The sequence below is a fragment of the Fusarium tjaetaba genome, assembly GCF_013396195.1.
Source record: "Fusarium tjaetaba strain NRRL 66243 chromosome Unknown NRRL66243_c0000238, whole genome shotgun sequence".
Taxonomy (NCBI): domain Eukaryota; kingdom Fungi; phylum Ascomycota; class Sordariomycetes; order Hypocreales; family Nectriaceae; genus Fusarium; species Fusarium tjaetaba.
In genome coordinates this window covers 191,800-209,659 of record NW_023501434.1, presented here as the reverse complement: position 1 = coordinate 209,659, position 17,860 = coordinate 191,800, and the positions used below count along the sequence as shown (strand labels likewise).

Sequence of the window (17,860 nt, the reverse complement as noted above, 5' to 3'; positions counted from 1 at the left end):
TGAAATACGAAACCTCGGTCTGTGCCTCTCCCGATTCTTTCCCCCTTCTCCCCTCCGCCGCCCATCCTGATGATTTCGTCTTTCCTGCCCGGGCTTGGTATGCCGACCTGTGCGTTGTCGCGAGGCCCTGGAATTTCGCGCAGAATGTGGGTACCTAATGATGGCCAGTGCGAGCTGTATCATCCTGGCACATTGACCCATTGTGTTGTAACAGAAGTATATTTCTAACCTTGGGTCTGACTTATGAACTAAATACCGCTGATATCGATGTCTAAGTTGTGGGCTAGAGGACCTATGGACAAGGGAAGTTGCATTGTGTGGACTCTATGTAAATAGTTCTTAGAATGTGATAAATAGGATCAGCTACCTTAACTCTTACTAGGAGTGGCCTCCAGTAGTATGAGGGTCTTAAAGAGTCTTTGGGTGCGCTAGGAACCTGCCTAGTTGATGTTACACGTGTGCTGTACAGTAAATTCTAGGACGAAAGTTTCTGTCTACAGCACGTTCATAGCCCAAGAACCTACAAATCATGGAACGGTTTAATCATCCCCCTTGCTGGAGACGACCTTTTCGAACCCCATTGCGACATGTAGAAAAGAGCTCTTCTCACTCTACGGCCCAAGACTTACAAAAGGTCCCTCGAATCGTTGGCCATGGTCAAAACATGCTCCATGCCGGCTATGCCAGCACCTCCTTGACTTCTGCAGTACTGGTGCTATTTAAAACTCTGTATCAGACATTTGCGACCGCGATATCTATAATTGCAAACTGAACTGCTGGGCTACAGAGGCCAATCATTTTAGCTCGCTTAGACACATCCGTGTCACATGTATCAGGCTCAAGGCAAAGCCTCATAGCAACGCTATAGAAATCTGGCGGCAAGGGTGCTAGTTCTGGTATCTTCCGACTTTGACTTCCGACGTATCCTTCCGATCTCGTAAAGCGTCGTATTCTTCCGGCTTGAGACAAGTCCCGAAAGCCACCACCGGAAAACAACATATTCACAAAAGTGCATCCATTACTTCTCATAACTATAATAATGCCCCAAGATAATAGAAATTGCGGTTCTAAATTTAAGCAAAGATTAACAGCTCTCACGCAACGAGTATCTTGATTTGAGGCATCACCATGAACGTTGAATCCGCTCCAGTTGTCGTCATAGGCGGCGGTATTGTTGGTGCCTCTATTGCATGGCACCTAGCCAAGAAGAAGAAGGATGTCATTCTTATTGCAGAGGCAATCGGCGGGGTAGCGACCACCAAGTCATTTTGCTGGCTTAACGCAGCTGGTGCAACGCAGAAATTCTACTATGACTTCCGACGTCGCTCTATGGCACGCTGGGCTGAAATAGGCCAAGAGTTACCGGATCTCCCGATTCGTTGGGGTGGTGTCCTGGCTTGCGACAGAACTCCTGAAGAGCGCCAAGAGTTCTATGAATGTCAGCGTCTCTGGGGTACAAACATCAGGCGCATGGAAGAAACCGACCTTGCTGCACTCGAACCGCAAGTCGATGAGGGCCAATTCTCTTTGGTCAAATGGGGCCTACATGTTCCCGAAGAGGGCACCATCGAAGCACACGCCGCCGCAGAGAAGCTGATTGCTTACGCCCAATCGCTTGGAACTAAAGTGCTTGAGGCGACTGCCACTGGATTTCTCAGGGACGACAAGGGTCGAGTCTCGGGTGTAGTAACAGACTCTGGGCACGTGCATGGCAGTCACGTTGTTCTAGCCGCTGGTCTTGGAAGTGTTCCACTATTGGCAACAGAGAACATCAAACTTCCCTTGAGTGGTCGAGAGGGTCTCCTCGTCAACACCGCCCCAACGGAAAAGCGGTATCTCAATACCTTGCTCCGCTTACCAGGCTTGCATATGCGCCAAACCCTGGATGGGCACATCCTCTTCGGCGCATCCTTCGCTGGCGGACAGCCCGGTGACGACCCGCAGGCAACAGCAGAGGATCTTTTCAATCAAGTACAACATGTGTTTCAGAATGGAGATCAACTTGAGTTTAGCCATTATACTATTGGTCTACGACCTGAGCCGGACGATGGATATCCCATTCTCGGTTCCACGGGCTTAGAAGGGCTTGACCTGGCTGTGATGCACTCTGGCGTAACGAATGCCGCACTGGTTGGTGAGCTCCTAGCTGACAAGGTGGTCTTCGGTATTGAAGATCCAATGCTGGAAGACTATCGATTGGATCGCTTTAAAGATAATGCAAAACTCTAGGTTCTGTCAATAGTTACCCATCCCTGCCAAATCGATTTTACATCCCAATTAAGCTGTTCCAGATCCCATGTGTGTTAGTAAAGCCTCCAGTAAATGGAATACCTTAGCGACATAAGAGACAAATCGGCAAGTCAAGCAAGGTAGACAATATTTACATACACGCAAGCTAAGATACAATGCAATGTATTCGCTGCTGTAATATGAGTTACGGAAGGATGCTTCCCGGCAGCTAACAAGGTCTGACTGGAATATGCATGAGTCACATGGGAATACACGGTCGAGCACTTTGGATTTGTATGATGGCAGGTCGGAAGAATACGAAGGGTCAGTAGAGTAACCCGCTACAATGGCCAATTCTCTTCGCTCCCCCAGATATGAACTGGATGTTCCGAATGACCATTGCCGATGGAATAGGGTAAAACCCTCCAGATGCCTCAGCAAAGGAACGTTGATATCAGTCAGTTTGCTATAATGACTTGCCATTGTCGCGAGAGACATCTGGCTTTTGTATAACAAGAATATCATCGAAATCAAGTTATCTTTCCCTTTACGGATCGACCCGTGTTGTGAAATCATCAATGAAACCTTCCAAAAGTCCATCAACCCCTTCTAAAACCCCGGCATCTACTAAATCATTCATCCAGTGTCCCCATGCATCTTGGCTCTGATCCCCAGTTTCATTTTCTCTTGGAGGAGGTAAAGGTGCCTGCACGGCACGGTTCTTATTGAATACCATTGAGATGACACGATTCGCTAGAGCCTCGAATGTATCGCGATATGGCGCAGCAGCCTGCCAGCCCTCGGCTATCGCTACCAACACCATTGTACAATCCGTACAAGTCTTACTAACATCCTCCGGTCGAACCGACTCCCATGCTACCGGTGACGTCCACAGGCAGTGCAAATAGGTCAACCCTGCTAAGAACAGACAGTGCAGAGTGCCCCATGTGTACCTTATAGAAGTGCCTATGTATAATCGACGATAGGTTTGACAGATGTTTCTAGATGCCTCAATGGAGTCCTCAAAGACCTTGTTAAGCGATTCTTTATACTCCTTTAGTAGACTCCTATAGAGGACAAGTATTGTGTGGCTGTAGTTTGTTTCATACCATGCTCTTTTGGTAAAGATGGATAAGTCGTCGCTTACATGGGGGCGTGCTGCAGGCGCACTCGCGAACCACGTATCCAGGTCTACTCTAAGCTGTTCGATTCGAGCATGGTACGTGTGATCCTCAACGCTTAGGCGGACGGTATCCGAAAACAGTGATGTATGTATGCGAGCCCAGATATAACGCAGTTTGAAGACGTGAATAGCTGTAGACAGCTCAGTCAGTGGCTGGCTGGAATCGTTCCTTGGAGAGCCCAAGATACCAGTCTCGGTGATAGCGGAGTCATTTACATCTGACGGGAACTAGGAGTGTTTTGTCAGCACGATGAGATAATAACGCATTGGAAATTTCACACCTCGGCATCAATTTCTTGAGGTGGAATACCTAAAGGCCGACCCAGCCGAACAGCAACAGTGCAGTCGATTCCCTGGGCGACCCAAAAGACCCTCCTTCGCATCTCTTGTTGGAGTACATTAGCAGCAGATGCAAACTGTTTAACGCCGCGATGATATCCTAGTTCGATGCATTGTCGCATTGCCATACCAGAGAGCTTCCTAACTCCGAATTCAGCGTCATCATAGCCAGAGAGTTGGAATATTCCTACCATAAGGATGGTCCTTCAAGAGAGCGAAGGGAGTACATGGCGTAGCATAGCAGAGCCTGGATGGATTCAATATTATCCTTCGAAAGTACGTCGGTATATAGTTGAGCAGAGATGTATAGTTGCTGCTGAAAATCAGCTTGACCGATACTTGACGCTAGAGGGAAGTCATGACTTACACCGGCTAGAGACTGAGTGTTTGGTAAAAGTAATGCTGCGACAGCATATACCTAGAACATGGCATTCCATCAGCACTATGCCTCGGACGAATCAGGCCGAACAAGAGGCTCCGACTTACCATGTTGAGGAAGAACAGCGGTGCGAAAGAGAACCCAGTCTCAGTAAAGTCTTGAGACGAATCGTAGAGCATTGCCTCCCAATTTCTAAAAGTCGGCTCATGCAGGAACGGATACTGGGGATGGATATGCTTGAAATAGGCATCACTCAACTTGACGGCAACATCGTAGGCTGGTAGTAAGCACGGAGACGGCGAGCTACGCCCGTCGCTGAGTTGTCCCAGTGTAGGCGCATTGGGGAGATTGCTGCTGAGAGAAAGGTTAATAATACGGGAAAATGCAAATGCAGATGATGAGCCTAGGTACTGCGGCTCCGTCTGAGAGGTGCGAAAGTCCAGCATGCCCACTCTGGAAGACAAGTCGCTGGCCCCATCGCGACCCTCGGGTGTATAAGTAATTGACGACGTGCACTCGTCGTTACTGGCTGCAGCTGGTGTCGTTTGAGGTGGAGTAGCTTGCTCGTGACTCTGTAGGCCAGCGACGCGTCCCTCGAGCATCTCGAGATAATTTCGAGGTCGTGACTTTTTGGAATGTGGATCCAGGACTAAGCAAGCTGTTGGTATAGGTGGTTAACAACTATTCGAACTCTTGTCCTCCTGCAAAACGCTCACTTATGCCCAGCCGCTCGCAGTGACCACAGCTCGGGACTCTATCATCGCACTACAACATTTCAGCGTCATTGTACCTGTCACCCAAGCACCCACGATTGAAATACCTTGAGTTTCTTTTCTTTGCAGTGGAGGCAAGCCTGATGTGCTCTACTACCTGGGGCACGGCGTCGCCTGAGAGCCCCAGGCCGGCGGCTTCTGTTCGCGATCTGCTGCATTGCAATCCGGGCCGGATGTTCTTGGACTGAATGTGTTTAACTTTGAGGAGGGGAGGATGGCCAGAGTCGAGGCCAGGTGTTAATCCGGAGGTTTCCGGACGGTGCGAGCTAATTCGACCGCTTCCGATTGGCGCTCGTATTCTTCCGGTTATCCTTCAATGGTTTACAGCTTACCCGATAACAGCTCCCTTCCGATTAGAATATCACACAAACAAAAGTCTTGCACTTGAGATGGGAGAGATAACAGTATTGGATATAAGACTATAATAGACCTTGATGATCCCCCGAACGTTCATCTCGTTTCTTTCAACAACCTGATCAGCATTGCCTCATACGTGACCAGACATGGCTATCACCAAGATTTTTACCGAGTCAGTTCTCGCAAAATATGCCCGATCTATAAAAGCAACTCCACGCGACCTAATAGTCAATCGTACCCTGCTCTTCTCCTGCGCAGTCTATGCGCTGGCCGGTCTTCCAACAAGTGAGTTTTACTGTCTTGGAATGTTTCTCATGGTGTCATTGGACTGACGATATCAAGCTTGGGACCAGGGATCATCTTCCGTCGTTCCATCGCTGCCGGGCTTCCAAAAACAGTTCGACATCGAATCAGGTGCCAAAGCCGATGATATCCAAAACTTCATCTCAATTATTTACATCGGGTATGCCATCGGTGCAGCTTTATCCTTTTTCATCAACGACCGCATCGGCCGCCGCTGGTCGTTTCGTTTGTACACGGCTATCTGGATCATTGGCCAAGTCATCGCGAGTGTTGCTCCGGGCTGGTCTGCCTTATATGCAGCACGAATTATTTCCGGTATTGGTATCGGCTCCCTTAGTGTTACCGGGCCAATGTCAATCGTCGAACTCGCACCCAGCGAGATCCGAGGCCTGCTCACAGCTTGGTATACAGTTGTAATGGGTATCGCCCTGTTCACCTCGATCTTCTCCGTATATGGAATATTCTTGCACATGTCCTCCAGCAAGCTACAATACCAGATAGTCTGGTTCTCGCCCGCTATTTTTATGGCTTTTGCTATTGTTGCTAGCTTCTTTGTTAGTGAATCTCCCCGGTGGCTCATGCTGGTTGGTAAGCGAGAGGACGCTGTCGCTGCACTAGTGGACCTACGACGTCTACCAGCCGACCACCCTCGCCTACAAAAGGAAATCAAGGATATCGAAGACTCGGTCACTGGGATCGTATCCAGCTTCGCGGGCATAGTCAAGGAGACGTTCACTGTCCCCTCTAATCTACGCCGCCTCCAACAAGCTCTGCTTTCCTATGCCCTAGCTCAACTCTCGGGTGCCAACTCGGTCACATCATATTTCATCCCGATCATGAGTATTATGGGCATAGGAGGAGGTACATCTGAGAGTATGTTCTTGAGCGGCATGTACGGTTTCTCAAAGTTCATTTTCAGTTTGATTGCATCTTTCTTCTTTATTGATGCCCTTGGGAGACGCAGATCTCTGTTCATCGGGATAACACTTCAGCTTATCTCGCACCTCTACATCGGAGTGTTTATTAAGTACCATCAGGAAGGCCCTGTGTCCTCATCAGCGTCTCGAGCGGCTATCGCTGCAGTTTTCTTCCACGCTTTCGGATATGCTGTTGGTAGGTCCAATAATCACATTCTTGCAGGATACCATTGACTGGCTGTGTGTCGCAGGTCTTTTTGTTCTTCCTTATATCTTTGGAGGAGAGCTCTGGCCTAACCGTCTTCGCTCTTTCGGGGGAGCTGTTAGCCAAACCTTTCACTGGCTCTTCATTTACGCCGTCAAATATAGCATTCCATCGCTCCTAAAGACAACTAATAACTGGGGAGCTTTCCTCTTCTTTGCTGGTTGGTGCTTCCTTGCGTTGATTTATGTTTTCTTCATGGTTCCAGAGATCTCGGGCCTGAGCGTGGAGGAAATCGATTATTTGTTCAAGGGTTCTTGGTTCAATGCTTATAAACGCGCTCAACGACATCCCGTTATTGATAGCGTTGAGGATGGAAAGGAGGAGCTCTCAGAGGAACCGGGCAGTAAGAATTTAGTACATGAGCTCAGTTTGGTCAGGGAAAATGGACTTGATGGGTCTGCTAAGACATCTAAATAGTCTGACTAGTCAGGTCGATGATAAACTCTCTCCAAGGTGAATCTTTATTATATAGTCACAAACTCAGTTTGCCTAGTTACCTGTTGTATATAAGCATCTAGTTCGTTTTATAACCTGCAGCTTAGATCCTTTGATATGAGATGGCCGATAAAGCTTCCTGTTCTACTAAGTAGAAGATTGTAAGTTTCTCTGTAGCCATTGAGAAGAACAGCTCACTGTGTTCGCCGCCCGAGATCGTTTAGTCATATCAGGACGTAGGTTCCGATGCGCACCTAGCTAAATTTCTGCAACAACTGACATGCATGCTTACAGATTATGCTTGCAGATGGCGAGACTTGTCCCTGCATCTCACTACAGCGAAAGGTGTCGCCGTTGACACTTTAGGAGTTGCCAGCTCCTTTTCCAGAACAACGACTCTTCCATGTCCGTCAAATCAAGCAATTTCAAGTGCTATAGGCTAGTCAATTGTAATAAGAAACCATACGATGCTCTATCATAAACCAGATCTGGAGCTGCTAGACAACATATTTTGGTGCATCATCGACGATACTAAGTTTCTGCAGGACGGTGCTATCAAGGCAGTCGCTCTTGCCGGCAGCTGGAAGCTGAGTAACCTCTGTGTGATTTACGACAGCATGTATGATTCGATGAGCGATAGGTTTGAAGTTAGCAACCTTAAGACTCGTGGCTGGAACATATCGAGCTGGTCAATGACGACAAACTCAATATCAAAGGTGGGGTCTGCCAGTGTGTTTCCCGCGAGGATTGAACCACTCTCTAATCCAAAAAAACAAAGCCCTGTGTGCGGTCTTTAGTACCTCAAGAAGAAACAATGCGCCGATCTTGATCATTATCCAGTCGCCCAACAGCTCCAGGTCACGCTGCCTACGCTCTCGTCCCAACAAGGCTCCTCTCAACCTCCTGCCAGAGGTCTACAATGTCTTCCAAGATATTTCTAAGAAAGGCAATCTATACGATGCCGAATGGGTGATGAGGGTGAAGAGATACTGGGAATTGTAGCCGGCTCTCGCCAGGTAATTCTGGAATCACGTTGCTAGCAAGCCAGCTACCATCACTCAACGACAAACTGCCCTTACTTTCCCAGTAACCCCACCTCTATCGCCCTGGACAGCTGATCAGCGATCTCGGAGAGTAGATCGCAGCTCCCTTAGAAGAGACAAGTTTTCATAGCAGCCAGATAAGCGCTCGAGGCCAGGTTGGACAAAGCCTGGAGCCCAATATACTAAGTAACATTAGGCCTAAATTTAAAGCATTTATTAAAAAGCTTATAAAGACAAATACTTTATAAATTAGATTTATAAAGATATACTTTATCTGTACCTTATAGTTATTTAACTTTATTACTTTTAATTTATATATTTCTTTAATAGCCTTATTAGGTTTTTTAAATTTTATTTTTAAAACTTTTTTTATTTTATTATTTTTACTAGATTTCTTATACTTAATTAAAGTTCATTTTATATATAAAAATTCTTTTTATACTTATTAATAGGTAGGTACTATACTACAGTTTAGTAGCAGACAAGACCGGGACCCGAGGGAGCCGAGTTGCCCAGCCCTATATATAATTAACCATTGACGCCCCCCTTGGTCCAGTCCGCGGAGGGCCGACCCATGCATTCAGTACCGGCCATGTTACTATTTATTAGTACTGTTCGCCGACTCGAAATCCATTTTCCATTCATGAAAACGTCCAGTTTGGAACCACGTCAAGGGATACTTCCAAAATGGCAGACAAAAATACACTTATTGGCCAGGTATGCCCTCCCTATCAAACAATTGGGGAAAGCGAGCCCGCTGAATCTGTAGTAGACGGTATGTATCGCAGGCGGATCCAGAGGTCTAGGCAGGATCATGGCGATAAAGGTTGCGAAACAAGGTAAACGTTCCTGAGTACCGCAAACCTAGTGGTCGGTTGAGTCTGATGGTGTCACTGGCAGGGGCTAGCGTTATTATTCTTGCTCGAAACCCGAAAACCCTCCAGGAGGCCAAGGCAGAAATCATGGCCGCCCGTCTATCGCAGGAGCAGACTGTTCACACTATTTCTGTGGATCTTGGCGATCACGCTGCTGTGAGCAAGACAAGCCCATGTATACATCCCTGGCAGCCTAAGCTAATCAATCAAATAGCTGAGACATGCCATGTTGGAACACAATGTCACGCCAGATATGCTGATTTGTAGCGTTGGTGGCACTACTCCGGATCAGATAGGTTTCCTTGCAGACCTGGCACCGAAAGCACTTGCGACCTGCTTTTCATCTAATTACCATGCTTGCCTCTTCATCACACAGTGGTGTGTGCAGCGTTGGATTCAGCATCCGGAACCAAGTCGCACCAGACGCTTGGTATATATCGCTTCCGGTGCCGCTTTTGTTGCTCTCCCAGGATACACCGCTTACACACCGGCGAAAACCGCCGTTCGAGCATTAGCAGACACGCTCCGTCAAGAGCTACTTCTATACGGCGACGAGAGCATGTATCATGTGCATATTGCTTTTCCAGGGGCTTTCATCACGGATTCATTCATTCAGGAGCAGGCGACGAAACCAGAGCTTCTCAAGAACATGGAAAGTTCAAACTACCGTGGCTGGGAAGAATTGCTTAAGAACATACAGAGTGCCGAGGAAATAGCCTCAAAGATCTTCAAAGGTATCAGGAAGGGACGGTACATCATCACAACGGACCTGACAACTGACCTGACGTTGAACAACATGCGAGGTCCGAGCCCTCGCGATAACGCTCTTTACGATGTGTTCATGTCTTTTGTGGGCTTTTGCGCCTTTCCCTTTGTACGTCGGCGATTCGATAGAATGACTGTTCAGTACGGCTTGGATAAGTCGCTGCGAAAATAGCCCAACGTAGCGGGATGGAGGTAAGGTAACCTTGCTAATTTAAGTTTGAATATATAATCCAGGTGCGAGTTCAAAACAGGATTTTTTGCCGATTCAGTGTCTTTTAAGCTTCTTGTAATGGAGGAGCTTGCCTTTACCATCGTGCTGTATAGTGACGTCAGACACGCTGGCCCCAGGACGCTTCCTCCTCACGAGAATACTCGCGATAGCGTCCTTGTCCTCTTCTATCATGCGCTTGAACTCCAGTTTTTATCTTAGTGGTACTGTTATTAAAGTGCCTTACTTTACTGCAATGAGCCACGAATCATATACTATTGGAGGCTTCTGGGATGATTTAGTATATATATAGGTAGATGAGAGAGTGTGAAAGACGACTAAGGCCGATAAAGGAATTGGGTTCTGATCAGTTCGACTACCTGGTCCAGTGTTACAGTACACCTATCGCAGACGCCTTCGCGTAGACGCACGACAACAGAGGTAGGTCAAACGGCGAAGTTGACACGGCCATAAGGAACTGGGTCAGAGTTATACAGGGCGGATACCCTAGATTAAACAGGTAGCCAATAAGATTCCGCTTAACTGAAAATAAAGTTATAACGTACGCGATAAGCGTGCAGGACAGACAAGCGTGCGGGACAGTATACTGTATAGCAAAAAATAGCCTACGCTATAAGACCTAGGTACCTTAAATAAAATAGTAAAAATTCTAATAAAATTATATCTTAATATAGTATAGTTAGCTTAATAAGAGAATATTTTTACAGAATTTTTAATGATTTTATTTTATATAGAAAACCTTAAAAATATAGTATATTATACAGTGTAAATAGACTTTAAGGTTTATAGCTATAAGGAATTTTTCTAAAGTTCTAAGAAAATTAATATAGTTTATTTAAGGACTTATATATAAGCTATTAAATTTTTAGTTAGTTTAATCTTAAATTGAAAGTTTTATAAGTGTTTAAAAACCTATCTTTAAGGTGAAAAGTGGGGTGTCCCGCACACTTATCTGTCCCGCACGGTTATCGTGTACGTTAAACAGATTTTAAAGATTTAACAGCGCAAATCGAGAGCATTACTGTAGTAGGTATTATGCTAAGTTTTAAAAGACTTAGCTCTTATTATGTAACTAACTGATTGTATTTATTTAGTAATACCGAGGTTTTTAGCCTGTCGCCTCATTGCTCGGTACCGAAGCGAAGAGACTCACTACTTATACTAAAATATACCTGTATAAAATCAAAACTCGAGAAATATTTGCATTCATGGCTTTTGATGATAAGGTCAGACTCCAATCTTTGACAGTTTCTTTTATATCTGGGGATGTGGCAGCAACTTGGTAGGACCCATTGCTAGTTCCGGCCTTGAGCTTCAGCGGACTCGAAGCAGTCAAGGTGATGTCCTCTTCCAGATTGATACCCGACGACTCGATAAGCACAGACACGCTTTCTGCCTTGATATTCTTGCCTTTTGTGAAGAATGGAAGACGATCTTGTAAAGACAGAAGCGGCATAGTTGACGGTTTGGTCTTGTCAGCCGTGACTAACCGGTACCACTCAGACGGAAACTCGTTGGGAAGATCCAACACTGCAAACATGCCTTCATTCAGCGATAGGCCAGCAGCTGTCTTCTGGAACGCAGCCGCAGATTCAGCCGCAGCTTTGCGAAAGGCAGCACCGCCTCGAATAGCTGTGTATTTCATGTGCAAGACAATGTCACTAATAGTGTTGTAGTCGAATTGCTTGATGGTAGTCGGAAGCTCCAGTCTCCATCTACTAACTGCTCCAGCGCCTTCAAAGGGTATGTATCGCTCGTCCTTGAAGTCAAGATTGAAGACACCACTGTCCTGCTGCCCGTGGCTAACAGCAATGGATGTGATCGGCACCTGGTCTGTTTGGAACCGTTCATCCGACGCTTTTTGGGGATAGTCTTGGGCGCCCTTGGCGTCCGACTTGACGCGGTATTGGTGTTCGAGGAGTGTCAGCGTGGCATTGACGCTGGTGTACGGTCCCACAATACATGGGATAGTCATTCCGACGGACTTGATGCGGCGACAATAGTGACCGGGGAAGTCAAAGTCGAAAAGGACCTCTGGCAAGTCAAACTCTGCCGTGCCAGTTTCACGTAAGTTGATCAGAGCCCATGGTCGGACCTGACGTAGCGAAATGTTTTTCACTATTTCAAAGTCGTGCAAGCGTTGTTCAATGTATGCCGCTTCAAGCCGCTTGAGAGATAAAAAGAGGTTTTCCCCGGAGAACAAACCATCTCTTCCAGCATCCCAGTAGCATGGACTGATAATGTTGACAGATTGATCACCCTTTTCAAACTGGAACGCCTTCTGGGCTTTCTGCGCCAGATCGTCGGCAATTAGATAGGTCTGGTGGTACAGATTCCGAACGACACCATCCATCCAGGCGTAGAGCTGTTCACTGCTGTACTTCGTCCTCAGCCATTCCTCCGTGTCGCGAGCATACTCAGCCTGTTGCTTTTGTAGCTGAATATCACGCTCGCACATCTCGACTCTGATGCGCGCAGTTAAGATTTGCTTGTCAGTTTCCTTGATGTCACGACCAGCCATGTTGGCTTGCAAGCGCCGCTCTTGGAGCTGTTTGATGAGACCGCCAGTCCGCGACGCGCGAGCACCCTCGTCGCCAAAGTGTTGAGCCTGGGCACGCATCACATTTGAAGTGATCAGCATAGACTCGCAGATGTTTTTGGTGATGGAGTCAATAGATACACCAACCCCAAGAGGCTCAGCTGCCTCGTTGATGTCTGGTATAATCTTGATGATACTAGCTGCAACGTCGAGAATAGTCGCCTTTTGATTTAGATCCGAGGCGGCGTCAGCCTTTTGCATCTCAAGCTTTTCATGAGACGTCATTCGTAGATCATCGGTGGTCGGCTTCTCAATTGACTGTGCAATGTCTTCCCAATCCCCATTCTCATCTGGTGCAGACTTGTCATCACTCCCTGTCAGAGCAAGGTAGTACTCCAGTCTTGCAACCTGAGCCTGGCGCGTCTCCAACAGGGCATCAATACTCGATTCAGCTTCTTTCTTGGCAGTTCTTTTCATCTCAATCATGAGATTCTGAATGACCTTATCCTGCCGCGCTCGAAGACTTGCTAGTGCTTCAGCATCCTTCCTCTCCTTGATAGACAGCATCAAGGTACCCATCGACTTGACCTCGGCACACATCTCCTGAGCCTTTTGGAGCAAGTACTGGAAGCGGTAATTTGGCATGGGGCCTGCTATACTGCTCACCAGCTGGGAAATGTCAACGCCACCGGCAGTCGCTCGGACTAGCATTGCAGGGTCCAGTGGTGGCTCGAAGAGAGCTAAACTTCGGACGACACCATATATATCCTGGCAGTTGCGAATCTTGAAAAGACGGTCATCTATAAGATCCCGAAGTTCAACAAGCTTCGGATTAGAAGGGACACAGAAGTACGTGGTCTTCAGAATACCAGTTAGACCAAAAGTGCCACTGGCCATAGTCACTCCTCCACGCGATGCAGGATCGCTGAAGAAAGGGAAGTCTAATTCCATATCGAAGGCAGCGTTGGAAAAGTCGTTAAAGTCTTTGTCGAGATCTGCATAAGATTTATACACAGGCTTTGCTAGCTTAGGCACGCGTACAGGCTTTGACCCGAAGACATGAGATGCTTCAACGTAACGCTGAATAGCCAGTGGTAAAGTCTCAAGGGTATTCTGCCGGAAATAGACATCACCGCTAGCGATAAGAATCTCCACATACTTCATGATGATGCGCCTCATGTAGGCTAAAGGTCTCCCTCGCGCCACGACATGAGCATTGAATGGGTTCTTACGCCACTCAAGAATACTGGTCTTCATATCCTCCTCTGAACCACTTGATGGCTCAAGAAGCTTCAAGATATCTTCCACGGAGTCAATCTTACCAGCCGCCAGCTCTTTAAACGGTGGGAAGACCCAACAGCTGGTGAGGCTGGTGCCATCAATGGTTGGATCAAACACGAAATGCGCTACTTGAAGAGCGAGATCATACTGCTGTGTCACCTGAAGCCTTTTCATGAGCAACATGATGGAATGGGCGCCCAACGCCCAGTTGTAAAGGGCATATGGGGTTGAGAGTTCGTGGACAGGACCATTGCGTTTTCCAAAGGCAAGATATGTGTCATCCGGTGGTACACTTCCAAGAAAGGCGTAGACTTGATCGAGCCCATTGTACATAGTTGACATGGAAACCAGGTCTCGGTCCAGAGTGTGCTGGAAGACATCGGACGCAAAGGTTGAAGAAGACGCGATGGGTGGATAGGTAATGTAGGAGATGGTGCTTTCGGTGGTAACAATGTCCTGAACAAATCCAGTGGCATTCTTGGCTTGTGAATCGTTGAATGATAGCGTCCAGTGAACATCCTTGTTGGGAATATTATCCATGAGCTTCGTAACAACACCCAACAGCGGCTCCTTGTCGGCGCCGGTGCCTCTGCCGATAGCTATACCGGGAATGGCCGGGTCTTTGTCCTTCTCCATATGCCACCACATTTTAGCGAACTTGGTAGGAATAGTTGATCGCCAGGGTTTCTTGAAGGGGTCAGGTGAAACATCAGCTGCTCCGAGGTTGACCAGGATAACCTGCGAGCCACGCATCTCGAAACGTCCCAGAGGATAGTTGACATATCGAGGGTTCTGCGCCCGCATCAACCCAACGCTCCACATCGATGACTAAAATACTTGTACTAGGAACTGGAGCATTGCTGGGTGCGGGAGTAGCCAAAGCGCCCGAAGAAGCAGGGGGCATTGAGTCGCTTTTCCTGGACCGAATCCAGAACTTGAACGATGAGACGTCAGGTAGTTTCATCGCCTCATTCCATGCATTACCAGGCGCAGTAGAACCTGCCTGCTGCATGGGGAAATCCGTACTCTGGGCCCCTCTAATGTCTAGAGTAGCTTGTGAGACCTGCTTTGGTGTCCATCTTCCATTGCGGTACTCTGTCCAGCCAATCTGGACCTGCCAGTACTTCCCAGCCTTCATCGAGCCAGTTTTCTCGTTACCGACATCCTTGATTGGTCTGTCTGTAGCAGCTGCGTTGGGCTCTGTCTTGAGGGCAATCTGTGGGAAGAAGACGAAAATGCGGTCTCCGTACAAGGCAGGGATGAGATATGAGCCTGACTCCTTCAAAGGTTTGCCGTCGGCATCTACCTCATGAACAGGGACTTCAACATCAATCTTGGTCCATGGTTGCCAATAGATCTTGATACTTCTACCGGAAGGTGTTGGTATGATCTCAAGGGGTCGATAGTAGTATATGTAAGGCGCGGTTCTTGTGCGGGCAAAGAAATGGAATGTGCCAGTCCAATCCTCAACCTTCTTCCATAGATAAGCCTGAACATCAAGATCGGCAATCCCATCCACACCGTACACGTAGGACTTGATCAGATCAACGACCTTGTCATTGTCGAGATCGTTCTGCAGGATGCTGGATTCAAGGGCCTTGAAGACCTCTGTCTTGTCATCTCGTAGACTAGCGTCAAGCCAGTTCTCTGGATAAAGAAAGACCTTGCGATTTGCTTCCCATAACCTGTATCCCTGCATCCACTTCCAGCGATCCATGTTGACGGTATTGCTTGCTACCTGGTCAGACTTCTCCAAGCCCAGGATACATCTTCGAACATAGAGTTGCACGGTAGAGATGGCCTGTTTAATGCAGGAGGTCTTCAAACAGGCACCCATTTGCACATCGATCAGGAGAAACTCAAACAAGCCATCTGCATCCGTAATACCTTTCGCTGAGATGTATGGATGTTGTAGCAGGTAATTAACCAGCGCAGTCCTCTGGTTCACTCGTAGTCCACTGTTCACTTTCGTCTCCAGGTCTGACCCGTTTGGTGAGGCCGGTGTTGATTGGAGCAACGGCCTCAACTTGGCCGCATTATCAAAATCAGTGGCAGAAGTCGGTGGAAGTACCGGTGTCGCCAAGGTGCACAAGAGCTGGAACGTCAAACCAGGGACACCTGTGCCATCCACGAAGGCAACACTATCGAGTAAGTGTTTGAGCTCCGTAGTTTCTTGGAAGCGCTGTACCAACTGATCCTCAGTTAGACTTGAGAACCTTTGGGCTGTGTAATCTTTGATCTGCGTTTGGGATACATTCGTGAGCCTGACGAGCTGTGCTATCAGAGTGCCATCCCGAGGAGACACACAGGCCCATTTGAGGAAAGATAGAAGGCTCGTAGTCCCTGTTGTTCTTCTTGAAAGAGTTCTGTACCGTTGCACTAGCTGCAAAGCTTTCCAGTCAATGTTCCCCAAGTCGATCGTAAGATCAGTGTTTACTTCCCGACTCTGGAAGAACTGCAACTCATCAATGCTCAGCTTGAAGCTGGTACACAGGCCAGCAGCTCTCGACAACAGGTTTAGAGAGTTTTGGGCGTACGTGATAGTATCGTGTGCAAGTAGAGTGTTGGAAGGAAAAGCCTGTCTAGGACTTCGCGGAGTGGAATAGGCACACTCTGTCAATCCGCCATTAGAGCGGCGCAGATTGTACGCTTGTCCGTTCGATAGGCGTATCTCGTTCGAAATCCAACCGCCTACGTCTTTGCTGAACACAAGGGCTGTCGTATCCAGAGTAACGATGGGGGCCTTTTCCAAGCTTGTGTCCGGGACGAAGAAGCGGTATAGGTCGACATTCAATGGTATGAAGAAGACATCTGACGAGCCTTTCTTCAACGCCGCCTCATTAGAGGCCCCGAGATCACCTAGTATCTTCTCCACCACCTTCGCAAGTGGTGGCTCATCATCAGATTGTCCAATGATAGTCCCGAGTAGGTGGCCAAGAACAGTGGGGTCTGATTCCACGTAGAGAGGAGTGATCACCTGTAGGACAGTGTCACTGGCAATCCGGGCTTGAAGTGGTTCAATAACAGCTTTCAAAAAAAACACGCGTCGAGATTCAAGGTTATTTTCTTTGGCAATGGCTTTCTCCTCCTCCGTTCCGCTTGGTTCTGGCTGCTCAAAAAAGACTTTATGGGCTGCTTTTGTGTCACTGAAGAAGGGACGGAGAATATCATTGTACACCTTTGACTGATCTGTCAGGTCTGTTCCGGGGAGCACTAAATACTATTGTTAGTCACCGATAGCAATTCGTCGCTTGTGTAGAGAACTCACTTTGAAGAAACGCCATTACTTGCTGTACAGTGGCAGGAGCAAACATCTTTGTTGAAACGGCGGAGACATCGGCTGCAGAAGCTGTAGTTGTGTCACTATTGATCGTCGGAAGCCCCGCGTAGCTAGTCTGGAGGCTCGTGATGATATCGGATACAGCAATTGCGATTTGCTGAATCGAGAGCCCCGAGTTGACATTCTTCGAGAGCAAGACTTTGTCGTTGTTTGTGAAGAAAAGCATTTGCTCCGAGCTGAGACCGGCATCTGCGCACTCTTGAAACTCCTTGATAACTCTCAGTGTACCGTGGGGGGCAACAAAAACAGCTTCATCGGAGTCCAGTAGTGCTTGGAACGACTCAAAGTAGATTGGGCTTATCCCAAGGATCTGACAAAAAGTAGTTATACGATAAATAGTGGTGACATTAGCCAAATCAAGTTTGTCATTGGTGACCTTAGCAGCGGCTAAGATAGCCGCAAAGCTTTCTTCCGTGAGTCCGAGTCTTGAGAGTAATGGCGCTCTGTTGTCTTGGAGACTTGCGCCAGCCTGAAGGTATCGCCCTTGATCGTCTGGTCCGAAAACAGGGTCCTTCCGGCCAGCCTTGCCTCTCAAGAACAGCCTCGCATAAAGTGACTTGTCTCCGTTGGTATCAATAATGCCCCAGAAAGGCATTAGTTGATAGATC

At 47.6% G+C, this 17,860-nt stretch overlaps 5 protein-coding genes across 5 annotated transcripts; 3 read left to right on the top strand and 2 right to left on the bottom strand.

Moving 5' to 3' along the window:
* Positions 1 to 1,128: 1,128 nt before the first annotated feature.
* Positions 1,129 to 2,229, top strand: FTJAE_10251 (d-amino acid dehydrogenase small subunit; the record flags this gene model as incomplete). Its single annotated transcript, XM_037343075.1, has 1 exon — positions 1,129 to 2,229. One exon carries the CDS (start codon positions 1,129 to 1,131, stop codon positions 2,227 to 2,229), a length of 1,101 nt encoding a protein of 366 aa, XP_037202709.1.
* Positions 2,230 to 2,776: 547 nt separating this feature from the next.
* FTJAE_10250 (positive regulator of purine utilization) lies at positions 2,777 to 4,732 on the bottom strand (the record flags this gene model as incomplete). The annotated part of the gene is made up of 7 exons (XM_037343074.1): positions 2,777 to 3,039; positions 3,080 to 3,144; positions 3,183 to 3,296; positions 3,339 to 3,640; positions 3,694 to 3,892; positions 3,943 to 4,169; positions 4,238 to 4,732. The coding sequence occupies 7 exons, from the start codon at positions 4,730 to 4,732 to the stop codon at positions 2,777 to 2,779; spliced, it is 1,665 nt and encodes a 554-aa protein (XP_037202708.1).
* A 674-nt stretch (positions 4,733 to 5,406) lies between these two features.
* On the top strand, positions 5,407 to 8,182 carry FTJAE_10249 (quinate transport; the record flags this gene model as incomplete). Its single annotated transcript, XM_037343072.1, has 5 exons — positions 5,407 to 5,545; positions 5,603 to 6,676; positions 6,732 to 7,088; positions 7,667 to 7,820; positions 7,978 to 8,182. The coding sequence occupies 5 exons, from the start codon at positions 5,407 to 5,409 to the stop codon at positions 8,180 to 8,182; spliced, it is 1,929 nt and encodes a 642-aa protein (XP_037202707.1).
* A 728-nt stretch (positions 8,183 to 8,910) lies between these two features.
* Positions 8,911 to 10,293, top strand: FTJAE_10248 (short chain dehydrogenase; the record flags this gene model as incomplete). The annotated part of the gene is made up of 4 exons (XM_037343071.1): positions 8,911 to 8,998; positions 9,124 to 9,254; positions 9,313 to 10,004; positions 10,098 to 10,293. 4 exons carry the CDS (start codon positions 8,911 to 8,913, stop codon positions 10,291 to 10,293), a joined length of 1,107 nt encoding a protein of 368 aa, XP_037202706.1.
* Positions 10,294 to 10,927: 634 nt separating this feature from the next.
* FTJAE_10247 (PA14 domain protein) lies at positions 10,928 to 17,847 on the bottom strand (the record flags this gene model as incomplete). Its single annotated transcript, XM_037343070.1, has 4 exons — positions 10,928 to 10,946; positions 11,265 to 14,665; positions 14,733 to 17,125; positions 17,181 to 17,847. The coding sequence occupies 4 exons, from the start codon at positions 17,845 to 17,847 to the stop codon at positions 10,928 to 10,930; spliced, it is 6,480 nt and encodes a 2,159-aa protein (XP_037202705.1).
* Between the last annotated feature and the right edge of the window lie 13 nt (positions 17,848 to 17,860).